Source organism: Canis lupus, chromosome 15, assembly GCF_011100685.1.
Source record: "Canis lupus familiaris isolate Mischka breed German Shepherd chromosome 15, alternate assembly UU_Cfam_GSD_1.0, whole genome shotgun sequence".
Taxonomy (NCBI): Eukaryota; Metazoa; Chordata; class Mammalia; order Carnivora; family Canidae; genus Canis; species Canis lupus.
In genome coordinates this window covers 35,452,742-35,478,839 of record NC_049236.1, presented here as the reverse complement: position 1 = coordinate 35,478,839, position 26,098 = coordinate 35,452,742, and the positions used below count along the sequence as shown (strand labels likewise).

General features: G+C 38.1%; 2 protein-coding genes across 6 annotated transcripts in view; one reads left to right on the top strand and one right to left on the bottom strand.

Moving 5' to 3' along the window:
- Positions 1 to 20,806, bottom strand: part of VEZT (vezatin, adherens junctions transmembrane protein) — a 67,791-nt gene extending 46,985 nt beyond the window's left edge. For all 4 annotated transcript variants that reach the window (XM_038558672.1, XM_038558673.1, XM_038558674.1 and 1 more), the window contains exon 1: positions 20,663 to 20,806. In XM_038558672.1, coding sequence (XP_038414600.1) covers positions 20,663 to 20,698 — 36 coding nt within the window. In that variant the 5' untranslated portion in view covers positions 20,699 to 20,806. The remainder of the gene's footprint in view (positions 1 to 20,662) is intronic.
- A 321-nt stretch (positions 20,807 to 21,127) lies between these two features.
- The window catches only part of FGD6 (FYVE, RhoGEF and PH domain containing 6), a 111,265-nt gene continuing 106,294 nt past the window's right edge, over positions 21,128 to 26,098 (top strand). For both annotated transcript variants that reach the window (XM_038558669.1, XM_038558668.1), the window contains exon 1: positions 21,128 to 21,332. In XM_038558669.1, coding sequence (XP_038414597.1) covers positions 21,317 to 21,332 — 16 coding nt within the window. In that variant the 5' untranslated portion in view covers positions 21,128 to 21,316. The remainder of the gene's footprint in view (positions 21,333 to 26,098) is intronic.

Below are 26,098 nucleotides of genomic sequence, written 5' to 3'. Positions count from 1 at the left end.
ATATCATCCAAATGTAATGTATGGGTTTTGTTTAGATCCTGGTTTGAACAATTGTAAGACAGTTTTTTAGATACTCAAGGAAATCCAAATGCAGACTAGATATTAAGTGATACTATAATCAAACTAACCTGATCCTTGGTGAGTCACAGAAACTACACCAGGTGAGTTGTCACACAAAGGAACTTTATTTGCAGCATATAAGTAGAACACGAGGAGTAACTTCCAAAGCCTGACTCCCTGAGCAAGGGTGAACGGGTTTCTTTTATTTAGGATTAGAATGAATAGGGGTGCCTGGGTGGCTCAGTGGTTGAGTGTCCACCTTTGGGTCAGGGCTCAGGTCGTGACCCTGGAATCCTGGGATCGGGGTCCCGCACTGGGCTCCTCAGAGGGTGCCTGTTTCTTCCCCTGCCTATGTCTCTGCCTCTTTTGCTCATGAATAAATAAAATCTTTTTTTAAAATTATTTTTTTAAAAAAAGGATTAGAACGAATATTTACATAAGGGTGCCTTGTCACCACTAGATCAGCATATAGGGTGGCATATGTGTCTTAAGGAAATATACCTATGTATATGGTATGTTCTGTAAATGAGGCTTGTGCTCCTTCTTGGATAGAGGTTTTGATATTATAATGAGGAAAAGGTAACTGTTCATCACTCTATGGGTCACTTCATCCATGGTCCAACTGTGTAGACATGAGTTGGGGGTTAAATCCAAACTGATCTGGGTGTCCTGGGCTGGCTGGAATTGTTTATCTAGGCAGACCTTATTGCTTGAGTGGTAGTTTCAGTTTATATCATGGGATGCTATGCCCCTCAGGTCTTTTGCCTGACTTAAGAGATAAGTTGGAAAAAAGAACTTTAGGAAGAATGTGGGACAAAAGTCTGTGGGTACAAGCAGGTGAGTAATAAAGGTCAGGTCTTAGGGTCTAGCTGGTGACAATATAAGGGAATCAATATTAATTTTATTAAATAATTACACTGGAGTTAGCATTAAAAAAAAGGACAGAGTGTATTTATCTCTAAGAGATGCATACTAAAGCACTTACAGGTGAAATTAGGTAATGTCTGGGGTCTGCTTTGAAATACTCCAAGAAAAAAGGTGGGGATAGGAGAGGAACAGATGAGATAGCTTGGCAAAATGTTTACACTTGCTCAAACTAAAGCCAGGTGATGAGTACTTGGAGCTTTTACCATATTATTCTTTCCTCTTTAATATGTAATATGTGCATGTATACATATGTATAATCTTAAAAGTCCATTGTAAATTTTTAAAAAATCAGATGCCAGTTAAAAGATCTGCATGCTGAAAACTATACAACACTTATGAAAGAAATTGAAGAAACAAAACGAAATGGAAAAACAGTCCAAGCTTATGGATTGGAAGAACAAATACTATTAACATGTCTATACTACCCAAAGCAATCTATGCATTCAATACAATTCTGATCAAAATAATCAGCATTTTTCACAGAACTAGAATAGTCCTAAAATTTGTATGGTACCAGAAAAGACCCCAAAGAGCCAAAGTCATGATGAAAAAGAAAAGCAAAGTGAGAGGCATCACAATCCCAGACTTCAAGCTATATTACAAAGCTGTAATTATCCAGACAGGAAGGTATTGGCACAAACAGACACATAGATCAATGGAATAGAACAGAGAACTCAGAAATGGACCCACAACTCTATGGTCAACTAATCTTCAACAAAGCAGGAAAAGAATAGCCAATGGAAAAAAGGCAGTCTCTTCAACACACAGTATTGGGAAAACTGGACAGCAACATGCAGAAAAATGAAATGGGGTCATTTTCTTACACCATACACAAATATAAGTTCAAGATGGATGAAAGACCTAAATGTGAGACAGGACACCATCAATATCCTAGAGGAGAACACAGGCAGCAATGTCTTTGATCTTGGACATAGAAACTTCTTACTGTTTCCCTTCCTGAGGCAAGGGAAACAAAAGCAAAAATGAACTATTGAGACTCAACATGATAAAAAGGTTCTGCGTAGTGAAGAAAACAATCAACAAAACTAAAAGGCAACCAACAGAATGGAAGAAGATATTTGCAAATGACATATCAGATAAAGGGTTAGTATCCAGAATCTATAAAGAACTCACCAAACTCAACACTCAAAAATAAATGATCCAGTTAAGAAATAGGCAGAAGACATGAACAGACATTTCTCTAAAGAAGACACAAATGGCTAACAAATGAAAAAAAGCTGAACATCACTCATCATCAGGGAAATACAAATCAAAACCAAGAAATATCACCTCACATAGGTCAGAATGGTTAAAATAACAACTCAGGAAACAATAAATATTAGCAAGGATGCAGAGAAAGGGGAATGCTTTTGCACTGTTGGTGGGAATGCAAACTGTACAGCCACTCAGGAACACAGCATGGAGGTTTCTCAAAAAGTTAATAGTAACTACCCTATGACTCAGTAATTGCACTACTAGGTATTTCTCCAAAGGATACAAAAATGTTGATTTGAAGGGGCATATGAACTCCAATGTTTATAGCAGTGCTATCAACATAGCCAAATTATGGAAAGAACCCAAATGTTCACTGACTGGTGAATGCATAAACCACATCTTGTGTGTGTGTGTGTGTGTGTGTGTGTGTGTGTGTGTATGAGTATTAGTCAACAAAAAGAATGAAATCTTGTCATTTGCAACGACATGGATAGAACTAGAAGGTATAATGCTAAGAAGAGTAAGTCAGAGAAAGACAAATACCATAAGATTTTGCTCATATGTGGAATTTAAGAAACAAAACAGATGAACACAGGTGAAGGGAAGGAAAAATAAAATAAGAAAAAAACAGGGAGGGAGGCAAACCACAAGTGACTTTTAATTATAGAGAACAAACTGAAGGTTGTTGGAGAAGAGGTAGATGGGCTAAATGGGTGACGGGCATTAAGGAGGGCATTTGTTATGAGCACTGGGTAATGTTATATGTAAGTGATGAATCACTAAAGTTTACTCATGAAACCAATACTATGCTATATGTTAACTAACTTGAATTTAAAAAATACATAGGGGCAGCCCTGGTGGTGCAGCGGTTTAGCGCTGCCCGCAGCCCAGGGTGTGATCCCGGAGACCTGGGATGGAGTCCCATGTCGGGCTCCCTGCATGGAGCCTGCTTCTCCCTCTGCCTGTGTCTCTGCCTCTCTCTCTCTCTCTCTCTCTCCCCCCGTGTGTCTTTCATGAATAAAAAAATAAAATCTTAAAAAAAAAAAATAAAAAATGCATAAATAATCAGATGTCAGGTTTTCCTAGAGTCTGGTATAAAAGATTAAAGAAAATAATATGGCAGAAAAATGTAAAACTCAGAAAACTCAACTTATTATTTTAATCTGGGGAAAAGATAAGCTTATTAAATTTTAGAACAGAACATTCACATCTTTCCAAACTTCCATAATTGTAGAAGAAATTGTAATATCTATTGAAAGAGAATATAATAGCAAATGTTAATTTAGTTATATCTTTATTTTTTTAAAAAGATTTTATTTATTTATTCACGAGAGACACACACACACACACACAGAGAGAGAGAGAGAGAGAGAGGCAGAGACACAAGCAGAGTGAGAAGCAGGCTCCATGCAGGGAGCCCAAGGCGGGACTCGATCCCAGGTCTCCAGGATCAGGCCCTGGGCTGAAGGTGGTGCCAAACCACAGAGCTACCCGGGCTGCCCTAGTTTTATCTTTAAATAAATTTGTAAGTTAATCACACCAGCACCAACTAACATACTGTAACGTATACACATGATTCTTTATGTATTTATGAATACTGTTTGGCAGATATTTGGATTTGCACATTTTCTGCAACAATGCTCAGGTTACTCCATACTACTACCAAGGATAACAAATGTCAAAGGTATTCTCTAGCAATAAGCTTTCAAGTTACCAGTCTTAGTGGAGGTAAAAATAAATGACTAATTACTAATTAGTCAAATAATTGACTAATAGTCAATGTCAACTATTCATATTTACTTTCCACAAGCTAATGGAAAGTTTTTGGAATAATCAAGTCTCAATTATGGGATTTTTGGAGCCATGTTTCAAAAATAGCATTAAGCAAGACAATTAAAACCAAAAACTAAAAACCAAAGATTATGTTCCTATAGAGCAGTAGTCTTCGAAGTAGATTTTGCACCCATCCTCCAACTCCAACGTCTGGAGACATTTTGGGCTATTACAACGGGGGAGGGAAAGAATGTTACTGGCATATAGTAAGCACGTAATATCCTACAATGAATAAGAGAAGGCCCAAAAAGAGTTTTTCAGCTCAAACTGTCAATAGTGCTGAGGTTGAGAAACCTGTTTTTAGAGCATAAGGAATCAGATTGAAAAAAATTCACACAAAAAAAGGAACCCAGCAGCTCTTTTCCTTACTTCTTATTTTGGGAGAATGATAGATTAAAAAAGCAGAAACCAAAATGGAAAATTAGTTATTTTTCCATGACTTGCAGTCTAAAACTCAACAGGCATTCTAAGAGTGAAATGAGTTATCCTCAAAATAACTGCATCTAAGTTTATGCACTAAAATTTTAGCCAGCCATCAAGAAAAGAGTGATTTCCTTTGGTTACTGGCACATATCTGTCAATGCTAGAGGCTCAAAGCTAATCACCTACGTCAAGCTAAGAAATAGCCCATAGAACCTTAGATGCTCTTTTCAGACTAACTCTGATGTACCCTATGGATTCTCTCCTCTTTCCCAGAAGGACGGTCTGCAGAGCTGTACACTCTTAGAAAAGCACTTTATGTAGCCTATAGTAACTATTGGCCAAATTCGGACACTGGTTTCTACTCTGTCTTCTAGATGCCATTGACTGAGTGCTAATAGCATTCCACTGGAAAAATCATTTAGCTTGAAAAGAGGAAACAAATGGCAATCATCATTTGTTCATGTATACTAATCAAATATTTAATGAACACCTACTATATACCTGGCACTAAATTACAGAAATTTTCTGCCATTAACTTCTTTCTGGGAATATTCAAGAAAAAGCTAACATTTTTTTAGCTATAAAAGGAAATTAAGTTCAACTGCTCAACTTCAGGTTTTTTTTTAATATTTTGCTAATTTATTTTATTAAAAAAATTTTTTTTTATAAATTTATTTTTTATTGGTGTTCAATTTGCCAACATAGAGAATAACACCCAGTGCTCATCCCATCAAGTGTTTGCTAATTTTTTTTAAAGATTTGAGAGAGAGAGAGAGAGAGACAGACAGACAGACAACGAGCGAGTGCACAAGCAGCGGGGAGAGAGAGAAGCTGACTCCCCACTGAGCAGACAGCTCCAACATGGGGCTCAATTTCAGAACCCTGGGATCATGACCCGAGCTGAAGGCAGACACCTACCCGATTGAGATACCCAGGCACCCCTGTTTTGCTATCTTTAAAATAAAAAATTCGAATAACACAAAAAATATAAAATGAGAAATACTTTTATCCTACCCTTCATCTCTACTTCCTCTCCTAAATGTAATCAACATTCTTTGTGAATACATTCTCTCCAGATCTAGTACCCATTTATGCTTGAAAGGCTGGCAATGGAGGGTGCCAAGATGACTCCTACCTAGATTTCTGGTTTGGACAATTAGGTGATGCCATTTACTCGAATATAAAATAGTGGCAGAACAAGTTTGAAGGGGGAGCCTGTGAGATACTTAATCATGAATACTTTAGGTCTAAAATATCTGGAGATCAGATAATTTGAATGCATGGATCTGAACTTTTAGCAAATAGGTATGGTGGCAAATCCCCATCGTAATGTACAGATACAGAAACATATTGAGGTGATGAGATCAGCTAGAGATAATACAGAGCATGAGAAGATAAGAGGGTCCTAAGAGAGGCCAATATTTTAGAAAAGAATAGGGCCAAAGCTGGAAAATAGTAAGAGTGATGATAGTAAAGATAGTTAACATTTCTTGAGTGGCTTATATGGTAGGCATTAAGTTAAGGATGTTTTATAATACTATATTTACTCCTAACAACAACAAGACAAATTTTTACTACTCCTCCAAGTTTAAAAGGAAATTAGGACATATGGAAATTAAATAACTTGTCTAAGATCACCCAGCAGGAATGTAAAGGTAGCTGGTGTTGAGTTCAAAGCCTACACCCCTAATAACAAAATTCTCTTTGAGGAAAAAGGTATCTAGAAAGAGTAACCAAGTCTTCTATCATTTGTCCTTTTTTTTTTAAATTATAAGCTCCATGCCTAACATGGGGCTTGAACTCACCACCCTGAAATCAAGAGTCATATATATGCTCCATCAACTGAGCCAGCTAGACACTTACTGTTTTAAACTAAACTAAACCAAACCAAAACTTATTGTTTTAAAATACAAGTTTTAACACTCAGGTATGGTAAGGCCAACAGATCAGGAGATGACTGCCACTGAAAAGCCAGTTATATTCACAGGTCTCAAAAGATGGAGGCAGACCATCTTTTGAAGGGAAAATATGACACAGTGGGCAGCACCAGGACTGGTCAGGATAGGAGAGGGGAGGAAATTATGGACCAGAGCCTTTATTGTGGTTTCTTTGGAAATGAAGGGGAAGGCAAGGCAAGCAGATTTAAGACTGGCTAGTTTGAATAATTTCAACAGGCTCTGAAGCATAGAGGCTGTTCCTAGTAGGGTCTGGTACCTCACCCTTGGGATGATTAGGGTAGGTACATTGTGGCCAGGTGAGAGATGTATAATCTAGAAGAATAGTTCGCTGTCTCTTGGGAAGAACCGGTTAACTCTGGGAGAAGCTGTCCCTCCCAGGTTAGAGAGGCCCTGAGATGATAAATGCATGAGAATACAAAAAGTAAAAGACATGGTTAACATACTTATATATCAGATTTTATATTCTGTAAGGTTCAAAATGCTGATTCTGCATGGTACAATTTTTAACTGAGTCCTATTTTTTCTTTTCTTCAGGTTGTCCTCATCTCAAATTATTCCCCTTTCACTGGTGGCTTTAAATTTCAAAGAACTATGGTCACTTGAATCTGGATGCACAAATCTGGGTTTTTTTTTCCTTCTGTGAATATATTTTGGAGAGTGGCAACTCCAAATCTTTATAGAATTGTTTTTATGATCTCCAGGCTCCATGATTTTTCTGTTTACTCATCCTTAAGCGAGTTCTATATTTATTAGTCTAGAGTTAATAAAGTAGCAATTGGGCATAATTTAGGCAGAATCAAAGGGAAAATTTCAGGTATAAACGCAAGGAAGAAAAATAATCAATAGGCAACAGATTACCAATTTAGAAATCCAGTCACCAAAGGTGACAGAGCCGATATGATCAAGATCACACAAACACAAACAAGTATTCCAGTGCTGCAGTTTCCCACAGGCTTTGCGAGTCCTCAGTAGTGGGAGTTTGGAAATGGTCCCTGACCTGCTCTGCCAGGCTATTTCTTAGGTGACAGCAGTGTTTAGCTCTGGTATGGAGATGTCAGAGGAGGATGTTAATTCTGTTTGATACTACTGAGATGCACTTTTTTTCCTCACAAAGGAATCATCAATGTCAGTTCACATCTGTTTGGTTGATTTTCTTCCCATTAATTCCTCCTAAACAACAGCAACACCAAACATTTACTGAGTACCTACATTGTGCCAGGCACATTTCTAAGCATTTTTATGTACTAACTCGTTTCATCTTTATAATGACTTTATGAGACAGAGCTCTTCTAAGATAAAAGGCAACTAAGGCATATAGGGACCCAAGTAACTTGCCCAAGGTCACAGAAAGAGTAAATGATAGATTCAGGATTTGAACATACACAGGCCAGCAGAGCCAAAGCTGTTATTTACTTCACTACATTGCAAATATTTAGAGTAATAAATTCATTAACTCAGTCTAATACAGTATTTTGTATAGTTTTTTTTTTTTAACCAGAAACTGGACTTGTAAATTTTAAAATTATCTAACAGATTAAGTCAAAAAATTTAATATAGCATAATTCCCCTGATAATATCTACATTTATTTTCAATCTTTTCTCTTCCGAAGAGCTATATAATTCATATGTATTTACCTCAGATTTCACATACCTTGAAACTAGCTGCGAAGAATCATGGGACTATAAAAACAATAGTACTTGATTTTTACAAATTATTTTCAAGTCCAGCTCATTGAGTATTTTTTTTTTTAAGATTTTATTTATTTACTAGAGAGAGTGAGGGAGAGAGAACACGAGAGGGGGGAGGAGCAGAGAGAGAGGGAGAAGCAGACTCCCCACCAAGCAGGAAGCCCAATGTGGGGTTCAGAGTTCAGGTTTCGATCCAGGGACTTGGATCATGACCTGAGCCAAAAGTAGATGCTTAACCTTAGGCTGAGGCACCCGGGTGTCCCAGCTCACTGGGTTTTTAAAACAAGTCTTATGACACTGAAGAGAAAATATGGTCAACATATGATAAAACTAATCTCCTTAATTTACAGTAAGACCATATAATCCAATAAGAAAATATTAAAAACTAAAAATATGGGCAAAGGATATAAAGAGGCAGTTCAAAGAAAAAAATACAAATGGGTGAATATAAATAAAAACATGTTAGACTCTACTCAAATACATAATTTTAATCTGGTACTTGGCAACAGTTAAGTTTGATTGTGTTTAGTGTTGGCAAGGGTATGAGGAAAAGATACTTCATACACTATTAGTGAGAGTACATCTATAAAATATATCTATTGACCTTGCAATTCAACTAGTTATCTATTTTATGGATATAGTTATAAAAGAATGCTTAAATGTACATACAAGAACACTGACTACTGCAGCCATTTAAGAATCCACTTACATTATAAAAAAGTCAAATTATACAACATTTCTATGTGTATTATGCATACATATTTGCATATATATAAGTGAATGTAACACACTGAAAATGATCTGGAAGGTAACTGGTTACAGTGGTTATTTCTGGGAAGAAAAGAGGAGCAGGGGAAGAGAAGGAAGGGTAAGGGAGGGCTGATGCTTTCCCTGTGTTGACTTTTTTTATAATGAGAATATACTCATGCGTTATTTCTTCGGAAAAAGGTACCCAGCATAAGGCCTGATATAAAAGGTGTTGAACTGTTATTTTAGCAAATGAATACAATGATCCTGTGCACTTTTCTGCATCAAAATTAATGATCAAGTCAACTATCACACAGTTTTATTATTTAAAATGTTAGTACTGTATCAAAGCCATACTATTAGGTCTGATAAAATGCTAACTATTGTCAGATGTCATTTGATCTCTACAAATCTGTATGAAACACAAGAACCAAGAGGAAAAGGCAGTTAGCTACTAAGGCAGTAAGAGACAGGAGGCATGAGCACAGAGACATGAAATTTTATAACAGAGAAGAGACTTTGTTAATGAAGACCTTAACTTACAATAAACCTGTGCTTACCTAGAAGCCTTTGTTTCCATTCCCTTGTTAACAGAATTCATCAAATTACCTAAAGGTAACTTTTCTTTAAAAAATCTGTATCCATTTTTAATTTCTTCAGAAAAGAAAATACTATAAACTTTAATTTGATGGAGAATATCTGCCCGGAAATGATTGTTCACTAGCTATTAAAAATATTTTAAAAGTATTTTATCATTGAATGTAGTTTAAAGCTATAGGACTAAATGTAATGACCCCATATAGAACAGTAATTTTCTGGGAAAATATGATGGAATAGGAGGAACTCCTATTGTCAATTGTTACGATGTCCTTATTTATTCCCGGTTAACTGCAGAACACCACAAAATAAGCTGATGAGGAAGACTGTCATTACCAAATTACACAAGGTAGCTATTTTCTCTATTTTTAATGAAGACCCTTTTAGTTATAAAGAACTGAAACTGTCATAATTAACAAACCCTACCAAAAAAAAATTTCCCCATTACTATTATATTGCCAATATACTGAATTTCTAGACTTTTCACTTATCTTTAAATCAGTATACAACCAGAAAGTATAATCTGAACATAACTGCTCACTGTCTCCTCCACCCCCAACCTTAAACCTTAGCTAGGTAATATCATAAAAAAGTACCTTGCAAGATTAATTATAAAATAACAGGAAATACTTTTTGGAGTTTACACATTTCAACACAAATTCTAAATTACTATACCCAAAACCTTGAATCCAAGCATAATTTCATTGTTCAATATGAGCAAAGCAAAATCTAATCATAGAACTAAAAAAGATTAAGTAAGCTAAAAGCATCCATAAAAATTGGTCCTACTAATGAAATAAACTACTCACGGACAGCATAGTTATAATTTCTCCAATGGACCTAGATGAAAAATTTATTGCCTTTTGCCCATATTCTTTTGATCCATACACTTCTTTCTTTGATGGTTCCCACTTGTTTCTCCAGAAGAGCTATACTACAAAATGGCCACTGAACTGGAGGGTGTGTCTTCATCATTACTAAGCATTTTCCTATCAGAAGCAGCTCTCTGAAAAAACCTCAACATAATTTCTTCATTGCCACTCAGTATTACTCTGTAAGTGCAGAAGTAATAGAAAGAATAGGGTTTTAAAAATGCCTTTAAAGGATATTACTTAAAACTTGTCTTAACTTAAACATTTTTTTAAAACTAGCAGCAGGTAAGACACATATAAATTCTCCTGGCTACAGGTTTCTAAAATTTCCCAATCAAAATACATCCTATCCAATTAATCTTACATGAAATGTTACACACAACAAAAAGTTTTAAAGAGAGTAACTACATTTTTTCTATATAAAAGCAGAAATGTACTTAAGAACAGTAGTATCTAGTCCAAAACAAAACATATCCATCAAAAGAAAGCTGAAGAGATGCAAAGGGAGAAAAGTGACTTGAACAGCTCATATACTTGATTGAATATAAAGAGCGACAGTGACTTGGTCTTAACTAAGGGAAAGGAAGATAGCAATGGTGGATTGAGTGCTCTCAGTTCTGACACCATCCTTAATATCATTCAATATCTGGTTAATCAACTGGCATATAATGGGCACTTACTGAATGCATGGCAGAAGCAAAGTAAGGAAGTGAAACTCATTTAACTACTTTAGGACAAAAATTAGAACGAGGTCAAACACATTGGCAACACGCTGTGAGAAGAGCATGCAATAAACATTAAAATGAGATCTGGGTATCACTAGATCATATCCAACCTTATTTTTTCTCCTTATCCCAAATGATAATAAAAAGAGTGGAGAAAGAATTTGTGGTTCTCTTAAGAGATAAAGGAGAGATTTTAACTCTCAAAATGATGCATTAAGTCCTTTCATTCGAAAGAGAGAATCTCTAAGGAAAAGTAAAACTAAAAGGACTGGGCAAGATACATACAGAAGTGGAAAACCCACTTTAATAAAGGTCAGAGAGATTAATGGTACAGATTAGTCCACAGAATCCCAACTTTGGGAACTTATGCAACACTGGTACAGAACCAGGAAAACTAAAACTGAGTAAAGGTTTTTGATCTAAAAAAGGACTGGAAATGAGCAGAATTTCTTTCTGTATTTCCTAATTAATGGAAGACTCTAAGGGTTTACTCTCATTTATTCAACCTATGAGATTTGAGAAAAATTTAATATTAAAGGATGATCTGGTATAACTCCTTTATAATGGGAAGCAAATTTTAGAGAAATTAAGTGATTCATTCAAGATATCATTGCTAATTAATGTCAGTCTCCTGACTACTAGTCTAGTCCCCTTTCTCCAATGCTTTTATTTTTTATTTATTTTTTAAAGATTTTATTTATTTATTTGAGAGAGAGAGAGAGAGATAGGGACAGAAAGCACGAGCAGGTGGGGTGGGGGCGGGGGAAGAGGGAGAAGCAAGCTCCCTGCTAAGCAGGGAATCTGACTCTGGACACAATCCCAGGACCTCAGGACCATGACCTGAGCAGAAGGCAGATGCTTAACCAACTGAGTCACCCAGGTGCCCCTCTACAATGCTTTTAAAAAATGAAAGCCTTTGGGGTGCCTGTCTGGCTCAGCAGGAAGACCATACAACTCTTGATTTCAGGGTTGCGAGTTCAAACTCCATGTTGGGTGTAGAGATTAAATAAAAAACTTAAAAAAAAATGAAAGCCTTTAATAGAACTATGTAAAATACCAAGACAACCATAAAAATAATTTAAGCATTTTATACCATAACTTGAGACAAAGAAACTTGCATAAATGCAAATAAACTTCTAATAAATGCAAATTAAAATAAACTTTTAATAAATACAAAAAAACAAATAAGAGACCTACCTACTATGTTTTAGAATGCTTGTATTGTTTTTTTATATTTTATTTATTTATTATGAGAGACAGAGAGAGAGAGAGGCAGAGATACAGGCAGAGGGAGAAGCAGGCTCCCCGCAGGGAGCCCGACATGGGACTCAGAACTCAATCTCAGGACCCCAGTATCACGACCTGAGCCGAAGGGAGATGCTCAAAGGCTGAGCCACCCAGGTGTCCCGGAATGCTTGTATTTAAAAAAAAAATGTTAAAGTATTTTTTTTTGCCCCAAATCTGTTCTGTTTCATTGGTTTTATTTTTTTAAATGTTAAAATCTTTATTAGAGCTCTGAGGATATGTGAAGCCAAAATGAAAGAAACAACAGGACCCATACAGAAAAAAGCAAAGACTTGTTTTCCAAGAATAATTTTTATAATTCATGTTAAACAAACATTATTGTACATCTGGTAATAAATTAGCTTTGGCCTTAATATTAATCCTTTATGTCAATAAGGTTCTAATTTAATAACTCCATTAATAAGTATTTTTTCTATTACAGATAGTGACGAAAGCATGAATTTTACTATGCTTTCAATCTCAGCTACTATTCAGAAATAGAATATTTTATATAATACAATTGTGGAGCTTAATGTACTACAGAAAACTGAAGATACATTTTAAGTGAAAATAAAATAATACAATGCCTTAAATTTTATTCCCGACAGTAACTCCATTATCAAAATAGCAAATACTGTCAATGTATACATTCACAAAAACAACTTACTTCCATTAATTAAATCAATAATGCAAGAAGGAAAGAATCTACAAATGATACTTATAAAAAATGCCTTAATGTTCTTTTGAGATGTATAACAACCTATAAAAATATAAAGGGTATTGGAATTAAAATATAAAAAATTAAAATATAAAATATAAATTATAAAAATAATATAAAGATAGGAGAATCGAGTAAGAGAGGATTTTTTAAAAAATAGAAAGAGAGAGACAGAGACAGAGCAAGCATGAGGGAAGGCAGAGAAAGAACCCTAAGCAAGCTCCGCGAAGAGCCCAAGGCAAAGTTTGATCACAGGACCCTGAGCTGTAATCAAGAGTTGGACATTCAACTAACCAAGCCACCTGGGTACCCTATGAGAGGATTTTTTAAAGTACTTTTAAATGTGCAAGGTACTGTGAGACCCATTTCACGTTTATCTGATTGATTAGTGTGGGGATGGAGGGCAGGGATATAAACCTGACCATACTCCCAACAGAGTTAACAATAATTTACTGAGAAGTATGCATGAAGGAAAGAAATCCATATAAGGGGCAAAAATTAGCTTTCTCAGTAATTAACAAAGGAAAAGAGAATGAATTTCAACAAACACCAAAAAGAGTTCAACTACAGAAAGTAAGGTTACTACATACAGAAATGTGGAATAAAGATCCCAGCGGACAACTTTGTCCCTATAGGGGAAGTTACAAAGAAATGGTTTAGATGCACTACAAATTATGCAAAGAGGCAGAAATATTTGTCCTTCAGATAAAATGTTCTTATTTTCAGGTACTCTTCCCTCTGGGAGTGGAAGGATTTAAAAGAGGATGCCTGATTCAAAGTTTCTGCAATAAATTTATAATGAAAAAATATGAAAGCTACAAAAAGGCAACATCAGAAATTTTTAACACCTGCCTGAGGTCAACAGACTTCCTACTCTCAAAACATCTTAGAGATAACAATTACAGAGTAAAATGATGATACTGGTATTTCTGTATTTATTTTGCTTAGCAGTATCATGTTAGATATGCTGCTCATCATTTTCTAAACTTTGTTCAGCCTGAGAGGTCTGAGTCTGAGGTTATGCTGTCCTTTCCACTGGAGCCTTTTGGGGTAGTTAGGCTCAAAGATACTGGAATTAATAACTTTGAACATATATATGGAATCTAGTACTAATAAAATGAAGGTGGTCAGATTCTCGGGCAAGGACTGGACCTGGACCTGGGAATCTCACTCTTCTTTTCCTTTCTTAATTCCTCTACTACACCATCTTTCAGTGCACTCCTAGACCACCCAGACTAGCATAACTCAAGGGTGATTTCTGGACCAGAATGATAAGAAAAGACAGTAGGCTTATGAATACTACAGGAAATTGATATTAAATCAAGATACTTGGGGCATCTAGGTGGCTCAGTGGTTGAGCATCAGCCTTTAGCTCAGGTCATGATCCCTAGGTCCTGGGATCAAGTTCCGCATCAGGCTTCCCACAGAAAGCCTGCTTCTCCTCTGCCTCTCTTTCTCTGTGTCTCTTATGAATAAATAAAATATTTTAAAAAGTCAAGATACTTAAAGAATTTTAAGTAGGGAAAGGATGTATTTGGAATACTTTCCAAAATTTTGCTTTACCTAAATTTAAGATTTTAATGTTAATGTAGTATGACATTCTGAGTATGTCTTAAGATATAAATGAGTCTGATTTCTGACTCTGAAAGTCATTAAAATAACACTATTAAAACAAATACACCAAAAATATCCAGTCAGATTTTCTTCAGAGGAGAGGTTAGGTCCTATGATGGATATGATAGACTAGTTTGTTCAACCTCCATTCTATCTTCCTGCTTTATAAGTGTGAGTCTTATATTAAAGAGACAGGAAATAAAGAGACAGGAAAGCTAAATGTAAGTAAAATTTCCCAAATTACCTTGCAGCTAGGGTGCTAGATATAAATTGGGCTTTTTCTTTCTCTCTTCTTTTTTTCCTTTCTTCCCTTCCCTTCCCATTGTCCTTCCTTCTTATATGTGTTACCAGCTTTCTGGTAATGCAGAGGCAGTTGTAGTAGAGACAGTGGATAGATTTCAAGTTCCAGTACCACTGTACCAGTTTTGTGGGTTATTGAGAGGCAGTTGTGATGGTTTCCTGATTCTTATGTTGTTGCTTATGATCATGATCATGTGTTTTCAGCTTCATAAGCATTAACAACCTTGATATGATATTGGGTTCCTCATCTTTTATCACCATCCTGGCCCCTCCCCGGTTGATGTCTCCCACCCCCTGGCCTGTCTTCAGGAAGAATCCTAATCAGTTTAACCAAAAACCCCTCGCACCTCAGTGTTTCCTCTTAGTAATTAAATTCCTACTTGCCCATGCTATATTTGTAATTAAGCCTGGTTCTGCACTGCAGTCTCTTTTCTCCTACTGTGATAGTTGGAATTAAAATGTTTTTACTGCTTTAAACACTGTCCAGCTCTGGTTTTTAACAGAATCTCCCAAGGGTGCAAGGTTTATTATACATGTTAATAAACTTTGTTTTTTCTTGTTAATGTCATCTTTTATTACCAGGGGTCTCAGTCAAGAATTCAGAAGGATAGAGGGAAAATTATTTTCCTCTCTTATATTCCCTGTTGTAAAATCAGTTCAAGAGCACAGAGATGGGAACCTGCCTCTTTTAGAAGGTATGCAGTGAAGTGTTCATGGATTGAAAGATCCAGTATTTTAAAGACAGTGAGTCTTTCCAAATCAAAATACAGATTCAAAGCAATCCCAGTCAGAATCTCAGTAGGTTTTTTTCTTAATTGAAATTGATAGGCTGATTCTAAAATTCATTTGGAAATGCAAAGGACCAAATATGAAATAACCAAAGCAACCCTGGAGGAAAATAAAGCTGAAAGGTTTATCCTACCAGACACTAAGACCTACTATAAAGTTACACTGATTAAAATAACATGTTATGGCACAAGGATGGTCAAATTGACCAATGGAAAAGAGAACATCCAGAAACAGAGCTACACATACAAGGTATCCTGATTTATTACAAAGGCAACATAGTAGGTAGTTCAGTGGGAGAAAGAATGGTCTGCTGCACAAATGTCAGGTTAACTGGACATCCATTCGGGAAGAAAAATGTTGACCTTTACTTCATACCATGTAAAAATCAGTTCCAGATGGATGATCTAAATGCAAAAGGTAAAATAAAACTTTCAGAGAAAATACCTAACCTTAAAGTAGGCAAATATTTCTTTAAAAGCACTAACCACAAAAGAAAAAGGTTTAATCGGATTATAATAAAGCTAAGAGCTTCTGTTCATTAAAAGACACTATTAAGAGAGTGCCACACACATTCTGAGATATTTGAGGTGCATATATCCAACAAAAGACTTATATCCAGTATTATTTTTTTTAACTTATTTATTTATTCATGAGAGACAGAGAGAGAGAGAGAGAGAGAGAGAGAGAGGCAGAGACACAGGCAGAGGGAGAAGCAGGCTCCATGCAGGAAGCCTGATGTGGGACTCAATCCTGGGTCTCCAGGATCACGCCCTGGGCCAAAGGCAGATGCTCAACCACTGAGCTATTCGGGGAACCCTATATCCAGTATTATGTAAAGAACTCCCTTCAACAGTGAAAGACATAACACAATTGAAAAATACACAGTTTGAACTGGCTTTACAAAAGTGGATAGATACATAGGGTGGGCTCATAAACATATAAAAAGACTCAGTTTCCTTATCAGGAAAATGCAAATTGAAAGCAAAAGAATACACCAGAAGACACAACCAGAATAGTAACAAGAAAGACTGACATTACCAAGTGTTGGTGAGGATGTAGAGCAACCAGACCTCTTATATACATACTGCTGGCAGGAGTATAAACTGGTACAACTAGGTTGGAATAATATTTAGCAATATCTACAAAAGGTGAACAGGTGCATTTCCCATGACTCAGTAATTCTACTTCTAAGTATATACTCAACAGAAATATTGTCAACAAGGGGCGCCTGGGTGGCTCAGTCAATTAAGCATCTCTGCCTTCAGCTCAGGTCATGATTTCTGGGTCCCGGGATTGAGCCCCACATTGGGCTTCCTGATCTCTCTCTCTTCCTTTGCTCCTCCCCACCACTTGTTCTCTCTCTCTCAAATGAATAAAATAAAATAAAATAAAATAAAATAAAATAAAATAAAATAAAGACATTCAACAAAACATATATATTAAGCAACGCTAGCTAGAAGAGTCCCAAATTGGAAACTGCCCAAACTAGAACAGCAGAATGGATTAAAAAGTTGTCACTCATATGGAATACTATGGAGAAATAAAAATGCTCATATGACAATATGGATGAATCTAACAAGACCACAGAGCAAAAATAAAGTCAGTCTAAAAAAGCATATACAAATGGAATTGCACAGTGTATAAAGTATAAAAATAGACAAAATAAGTTATTACAAGTCTGAATAATGGTTATCTCTGAGGTGGGCAAAACCCACAGAAAATAAAAGGTAGCTTCTGGTGTGCTGGTGTTGTTGTTTCTTGATTTGGCTGTTGGTTACATGGGTGTATTTAACACGTCAAAACTTGTCAATCTGCACATTTATGATTTGTACACTTATGCATATTATGCTTCAGTAAAGCTTATATGACAAAAAACAAACAGCAAACTAGAAACAATTTTCTATAAGTGTAATAAGGCTAAGTAACACTTGAAGAACTTATGCTTGTTTTTTTGCAAATCATTGTTTTTGAAAAAATATCTTATTTATTTATTTGAGAAATACAGAGAGAGAAGAAGCCAATGACCATGAGGAGCAGAGCAGAGGGGGAGTTGGACCTGAAGAAGACACCGCATTGAGCAAAACTTGGGGGCTCCATCCCACCACCACGAGATCATGATCCCAGCTGAAACCAAGAGTCACGTGCTTAACTGAATGAGCCAACCAAGAGCCCCTGCAAACCAATTTTTAAGAAACTAGCATCCAAGGGTGCTTGGGTGGCTCAGTTGGTTAAGTGATGGGACTCCTGATTTGGGCTCAGTCATGATCTCAGGATCGTGAGACTGAGCTCTGCTTCAGGCTTCTGGCTCCATGCTGAGCATGGACCCTGTCGAAGATGCTCTGTCTCTCCCTCCTCCAAAATAAAAAATAAAAATAAATAAAAGAAGCTGGCATCCAATAGGAAAGTAGACAAAAAATACAAAGAGAAACATGCAAAGAAATTTAAATGGTTCCAATAAATGCACAAAATATAAATTAGAACAATGGAATGCTATTTTTCCACATCAAATTAGCAAAGATTAAAAGAAACTAAAGGGATTCCTGGGTGGCGCAGCGGTTTGGCGCCTGCCTTTGGCCCAGGGCGTGATCCCGGAGACCCGGGATCGAATCCCACATCGGGCTCCCGGTGCATGGAGCCTGCTTCTCCCTCTGCCTGTGTCTCTGCCTCCCTCCCTCTCTCTCTCTCTGTAACTATCATAAATTAAAAAAAAAAAAACCATTGCTGAGCATTTGGTGAAATGAATATTCTTATTCCTAGTGGAAATATAAATTAGTATAACCTTTCTCTTATTTCTCTGTAAGTTTTAAAAAACTGACCAATTAGTTTCACTTCTAGAAATTATTCTAAGGAAAAATCAGAGTTGCAGTTAAGATGTAATCATATCAGTGTTATTACAATGTATTTTAAAACAATATAATTATCCAAAATGGGTAAATGGTTAAATTATAATACACATACATAATATTATTAAATTATTAATAATGTTTTCAGTAATGAATAAAGAATCATGATGAATTTAAGTTAAAAATACATACAAAATTCTATGTGGTATGATACCTTTTGTTTTAAAAAATATCACACATTAAATATACATTTGCTTTTAAAAAGTCTGTAACAGCACTATACTACTAATAGGGGCCATCTTTGGGTGATAGGATAAAGGATGATTTTAATTCTATAGCTTATTTTCTACAATGAAATTTTTTTTTAAGATTTTATTTATTTATCAATGAGAGACACGGAGAGGAGGAGGGGGAGAGGGAGGGAGAGAGAGGGAGAGAGAGAGAGAGAGAGAGAGCGAGCTCGGCAGAGACACAGGCAGAGGGAGAAGCAGGCTCCACACAGGGAGCCCGGACGTGGGACTCGATCCCATGTCTCCAGGATCAGGCCCTGGGCGGAAGGCGGCGCTAAACCACTAAGCCACCCGCACTGCCCTACAATGAAATATTTTTGAGCATCCATTACTATTATATTCATAAATCTAAGAAAATATAGGGTAAAAAAAATAACAGCTGCCCAGTTTTCTTTACCCTGAGCAACCTAGATTTTTGTCTCCTTCATCTCCCACATTCAATCTGTAACTGTTTTCCTTGATTTTACCTTTAATTCTAAGAATTCCCTATCCAAGCCATTATTCCATTATTTCTTCTCTCCTTTCCGAAATTCAGACACTTGCCTTCCCAACTGTGCTCCTCAAATCCAGATTCTTCATTTTGGTAAATAAAATGGCCTTATCTTCCACTACCTCTACATTCTAGCCACATCAAACCCCTTTAGATAGCGACCCTCCACACTCATGCCCCTGAAAAAATCCATACCAGGTCCTCTCACACCTCCTAACCCTGGCATGTTCAGTTCTCTTTCCCGGTAGTGCATTTTCTCCTTTCGTTCTAATCCGATTCATAGTTCAAGGCTTACCTCCGATATCACGTACTGGGTGTAGCCTCTCACAAGAACAGACTGCCGTTTCCACATCAATCCTCCAATGACAGTTTATACATATTTCACCATTTATCACTCTGCAGTTTAATGCCTACCTTTTCCCACTGTTTGGAATGGGTCATTCCTTTTTTTTTTTCTTCTTTAATTTAAAAAAATCTGGTTGGATGAGGAAACCTAAAGCCTACATACGTGCAATAGATCTACACTGGATGTAAGCTTTCACCTGGATCTGATAGACAAATGGCAACAAAAACACTCGCCTGTTTGTTGTTGGTGGTGTTTTTTTTTTTTTTTCTTTTCTTTTTTTTCATTCAAGATGGCAGAGAACGTCTTAAAATAGTCCCACACAAAAGCACTCACACCCAGAGCCTCGCGTCAGGAGAGCTGGCTACACCTAGCGCAACAGCAAAGGACAAAAGAATGGCACCTAGATGTTGAGATGCCTCGGTCCTAATCATTCTCGGTAGATCCCACACACAGATTTTAAAACGTGTTAGAAAACTAGCACCTGCGGCCTTCATTACGAGGGCCACGCCTCGACTGTGAACCGTGACCTGCGGCACTTCTGGAGACAGACCCAAAAAATCCGGGACGAAAAAGGGGGGAGGCTAAGTTGTATTGAGGAGTATCCAAAAAATGCACGATCGGGCCCCGCCCCACCCGGGCGCTGAACCCCCGCGGCATAGTCATCTCCCGGGAAGGAGCGGGCAGGGCTCCGGTGCGCGGGCCTAGCAACGGGGCCCCAGCTGGGAATTCTGGGCGGGCCTGAGGCGGAGATTGCCGCGGCGACCGTGCCTGGGGCTACACCTGTCAGGCTGCGACCCACACTAGGCCCAGAAATCGCCGAGATTCGATGCCCGAGGCGGGTAGGAGCGTCACCCGATCCCTTCTCCTGGGATCTGCCCTTCGCCTTACCCCGCGTCCTTCTCAAACAAAGGCAATCCATACCCACCGCCATTTTCCCCTTACCTCAAAAACCACTTCTTCGTCAAACTCCGGTGTCATCCTTCTCCGCCATGCCACCCGCCTCAGCACGATGGGAAATGAAGGCGGGAGAGCAGGCGGCACCCCGGCGTCTGCAACGGACCGTCGCGTCTGTCCACAAAACTACAATTCCCAGCAGGCCGCGCAGCCCACGCCCCCTTTTCACGACCGCTTATTGGAGCAGAGGTTGAGCGTGTGGGCGGGAGGGGCGGGAGCGGGAGGAAGCTCACGCCCGCTGATTGGAGGAGGCTGGAGCTTTTGTCCGCCTTTTACGGCCGCGACTAACAGGGGGCGCCAGGAGCACTGATTTTTTTTTTTTTTTTTTTTGGAGCTGGAGAGGAGCACGCGCCGGCGGAGCCGCGGTGAGCCCTGCTCGTGCCCGCGCCTGGCCGTCCGTCTGGAGCTCGGCTGACTGGCGCTCGTGCCCGCCCGCCGCCTGCGGCTCGCGCCCGGGAGCGTCGCCGGGCCCCGGGAGCCGGCCGCGTCCTTTGTGCGGCGCTCCAGCTGCGCCGCGGGGCCGCGGGACGGAATGCGGGCGCCGTGGAGGCTTTTCTCTTCTGCCCAAACTCTTGAAACAATGGACTGTAAGAGGAGCAGGGATTGAAGGGGCGAGCGGGGAAGCGAGCTGCGCGGGGAATCATGACTTCTGCCGCCGGTAAGTGACGGCGCTCGCGCTGCGGCTGGAAAGTTTGCAGCGAACGCGGCGGGTCGTGGCTCTGGAGCAACTTTCTCCTCACCGGGGGGTTAACGGCGGGGCCCCCGCCCTACCTCTCCCGAGGGCCGTGCGAGTGCTGAGCGGACGGCGTGTGCTGCCGGGCTTTCTCGTCCCTTCCTGCGGAGAGGGGCTGCTTGGCAATCGCGTATCTCCTGGGACCGCCCTTTAAACGCGGAGCCCCGCCGCGCTGGGAGCTCTCCGCGCCAGGTGAATCAAGACCTGGGAGCGGGGAACACTGGCTCGTCGCTCCTCGAGTTTGGGGGACGGTGCTTTGCGTGTCAAAGGAGTTTAGATTCCTGTGTTAAGCAATCGGTTATTCTAGGGAAGGGCAGTGTTCCCGGAGTATTGAACTCGGCCCCTGTGCCGGGTCGCTGTGAACCCAGTATCCATCCCCTGGAAGCCCTGGCCCCTTCCTTAGTAGACGGAGGAGTTTAGACCCTGGGACTCCCTCCTGTCCCGGTCGGTTTTTCCTCTTACCTGAGAAGCAAGAAGTAGAATTGTCGATGGCGATTTTTTTCTTCTTCTCATCTTTACCCAGTTTTTATGGATTTTTTTCCCCCTATTTCTACCTGGTTCGTGTAAACGAAGCCTCATTTTCTGTCTGCCTTGCATAGTCCTTCCTCTTCATCCAATTGACAAAGCCTGTGATTTACCTTTGTGTGGATTTTGAGCAATTCTCCACGTATTTTTCTAAACAGTCTTAAGGAGCAGTTCTTAGTTTCCAAATATAATTAGCAGAGTCATTGCTAATTAGTATGAAAATCACTTTATAAGAACATAGGTTGATTTTTAAACCAGAACTCAATAATACATGAACTTTTGCGGGTTTTTTTGTTTTCTTCTTTACGTTTTTGCCCACGTTGGAAGAAATACATCTTTATTAGAAGTATTATAGTAAAGTGGTGTAAGGCTTTCCTTCAAAGTTACTTCTAGAATCAGCACTTCAGTATGATTAATTTTTCTTTGCTTTTCTTGGCATTTGTTTTAAATTCCTGCAACTCGAAACTGTCAAACAGCACTCTAAATGTTCTGATCTGTATTATTCCTAAAACAGATATATTGGAGTGTTGCATTGCTAGACGTAATCAGATTACAACCAACAAGGCAAGAAGTTAGCCAATAAAAATAAGAAGAAAGGAGTGAAGTATTCGTGAAGATGTTACAGAATCTTTCCTTTTTAATGCTGTGTGTATGTATAGGAGTTATCATATACTGTGGGAGTTATTTATAAACTACCTTTTTCTTACTAAGGGGAGACCTTCTACTTAAGGTGAACTATTTTCGTCTTAAGTTTCTGTGCCTCACCTTTCAATTTTTCTTTATTACTGACCCAGTCCAGTTACTTTAAACTTAAAGTCGTTGGATATTTAAAATCTTTCCAGGGGATCCCTGGGTGGCTCAGCGGTTTAGCACTTGCCTTCCGCCCAGGGCGTGATCCTGGAGACCCGGGATCAAGTCCCTTGTCAGGCTTCTGGCATGGAGCCTGCTTCTCCCTCTGCCTGTGTCTCTGCCTGTCTCTCTCTCTCTCTCTTTCTCATGAATATATACATTAAAAAAATCTTTAAAAAAATTAAAAAATAAAAATCTTTCCAGCCATTTTTAACTCTCCCCTCCTTTGGAATGTCAAACACATTTAAAATGTTCATACCTTAAATGTATTATTTTCAATTCTAGACCTAATAGTTTATAATGAACAGGTACAGAAGCATTTAAGTTGACATTTAGATGTGTAAATCTGATCTAGGAGTCAGTCTGGAAGTTTATGATTCTTTCATTTGAATTACCCTAGGATAATGCAGGCTATTTTTATATTTTATCAACTTTACAATTAAAGAAATCCACAGATATTTTTGTGGTGTTTAAAAGAGGAGCACTGGGCAGCCCCGGTGGCACAGTGGTTTGGTGCTGCCTGCAGCCGGGGGTGTGATCCTGGAGCCCCAGGATCGAGTCCCACATCGGGCTCCCTGCGTGGAGACTGCTTCTCCCTCTGCCTCTCTCTCTGTCTATGAGTAAATAAATAAAATCTTTAAAAAAATAAAATAAAATAAAAGAGGAACACTTCCTGTGTTTAGCTGAGTTAGTTGGTTTCTAGCCTGATTTGCTGAGAAGCATTAACTACCTTTTTGTTCACCCATCTGTTAAGATTTTTTTATAATTCTTTCTCATCTCTAAATGAAGAATATGGAAGAGAATTGAGGCTTTATTTCCATTCCATTCTTATATTATTATATGCTTATCATTCTTACAAGCTCTTTATGATGCTTTTTTGGTACAATAATGAATTTCATTAAAACTTTAGGGATACTATTCGTGATTGGAGAGGATGTTTGTTTATATTGAATCTAATCTGTGGTATTTGAGATGATTGACTTAGTTTTTTTTTTGATTGGCTTAGTTTTTAAAAATAAGATAAATGCTAAAATAAAGTGTTGTAGAACATCTGACTTATGTGTATCCTGAAGAAGAGCTTGTTTTGTTTTCTGCATCTGTGAATGAGTAGGCCAATAATATTTTAGAATTATTCTAGTCAGTATATGAAAAAGATATTTATCAGTGTATTTTTCACATTTATGTTTAAAACACATACAGCCTCATTAATGCCTATGCTTTGCCTTTTGGCTGGTCCAATAGCTGAGAAAGTGTGCACGTGAACCACAGCCATTTGTGTGTAACAGATGACGAGTATGTTTGTAATAGTAAAATGGTACCAGTGCTTTACTTTCTTACCTTATTTTTCCCTGGAGCCAAACAGCTGTGTAAATAAAAGATGTGCTGCTTTGCTCTACAGCTTTTGGGTATAAATGTTGATACAGTATTAAGATCCAAAGGTACTGGGTGCATTTCCAAACATCATGCACTTACTTCAAGAGTGACATAGGAGCAGACTGTAATATAACGGATTGTTATTTTTTGAGTTTTGTGTTTCTTTCGAAATAGAGCCACCAAATACTACTACTAAGAAAGGATTCGGGATATTGCTGTATCAGTGACTTAAACACTTGCTCTCGCTAAGAATTAAAAATTTATTCAGTAATCCTATTGAAGTTGATTCCTGCTAACTTTTCAAAATATTATTCTACATTTAAATGGATACTGATTTTTTTTTTTAAAAGAAATATCCTGTTACTGAGGCATATTAAAGGGTATGTGTATTTGTGGTAGCTTTCACTATTCCCAGGCCCTAATTTCAGCATTGGGGATAAAGCAATGTGTTAAAATGCCTCCTTTCCTGGAGCTTGCCTTTTAGTGGTAAAGACTGACAAAATTATACTGAAGAAAAATCACACAGGGAAAAGAGATTAGAGAATATAAGGATTCTCCTGAAGCAAGAATCACAGAAGTTATAATCTCAGAATCATATAGGCTTTAGAGATCTGTTCTAGAGATCTGTTCGGCTCCCTCATCTACAAGTAAGGAAACTGAGGCAAGCAGAGCTTCAGAAAGACACAGAATAAGGTTAGCCAGCTGAGTTTTGTCATCTGCTTCCTCCAATAGACAGTTAACTAAAAGTGGCAAGCTAAATTACGCAGTTATTTATTTAATTCAGTGAGTGTGTTGAGCATGTTAGGTACATAATGCTATGCTATATTTGTTAGGAATCATCCACAGCTCTTATGTAGTTACTTGAATTTCTACAACACTGAGAGATAACAGGTATTTGTGGCTCTTGGAAGCTGACTCGTATAAAACACATTTGAAGAAAAGACTAAAATTGGTACCAAAGATTAAAAAACAATTTAACTAAAAAAGCAAAAATTGATTGGATAAATGGTCCTGAAGCTTTTGACAAGGCTGTTGAGATTCAGAAAGTAAAAGATTAATTTGATGAGATTGAAGTTTTGTTTTTTGGGGGTTTTTCTTAGTTGTGGAAAATACACCTAACATAAATTTACCATCTTTATAAGTGTATAGCTCAGTAGTGTTAAATACCTGCAAGTTACTGTGCAAACCAATCTCCAGAACTCTTTCCATCTTGTAAAACTGAGTTGTTTTTATTTTAATTCCTTCAAAAATCCCAGAGGTAGGATGTTTTAAGAATGGTTACAGAAATCAACATGACAGTTTGTCAGATTTCATTATCTGGGGTAAGGTAGGAGGTTTGAAGGAGGCCCTGGGCATTCATACTTTTCTCTTAAGACTTGATAGGTCAATGGGCAGCCCAGGTGGCTCAGCGCTTTAGCGCCACCATCAGCCCAGGGCATGATCCTGGAGACCTGGGATCCAGTCTCATGTCAGGCTCCCTGCATGGAGCCTGCTTCTCCCTCTGCCTGTGTCTCTGTCTCTCTGTCTGTGTCTCTCATGAATAAATAAATAAAATCTTAAAAAAAAAAAGACTTAGAAAAAAAGACTTAATAGGTCAAGGGTTTGATTTAATAGACTATTATAGCAGGGTTCGTCATTAGGCTTTGAATGGGTTTACAATTTTTTCTACTCAAAAATAATAGCATGCTTATTGAATAGCTAACTGAAATTGTATAGCTTTGGGAGTTTTTATTAAATTATTTTGGAAGTATTTTGTTACCTTCTTTATCAGGACATTACACCCAGGAATTAAGTGAGAAAGCACATGTTATCATGGGACTTTGGTTTGGGAAAATGATTGGTAAAAAGAAGTAGAATGGCCCATTCTTTCTCTCTCTCTCTCTCTCTCTCTCTCTCTCATGTGCGCTCTCTCTCCCTCTCCTCTCACTCCCCCCCCACTTTCA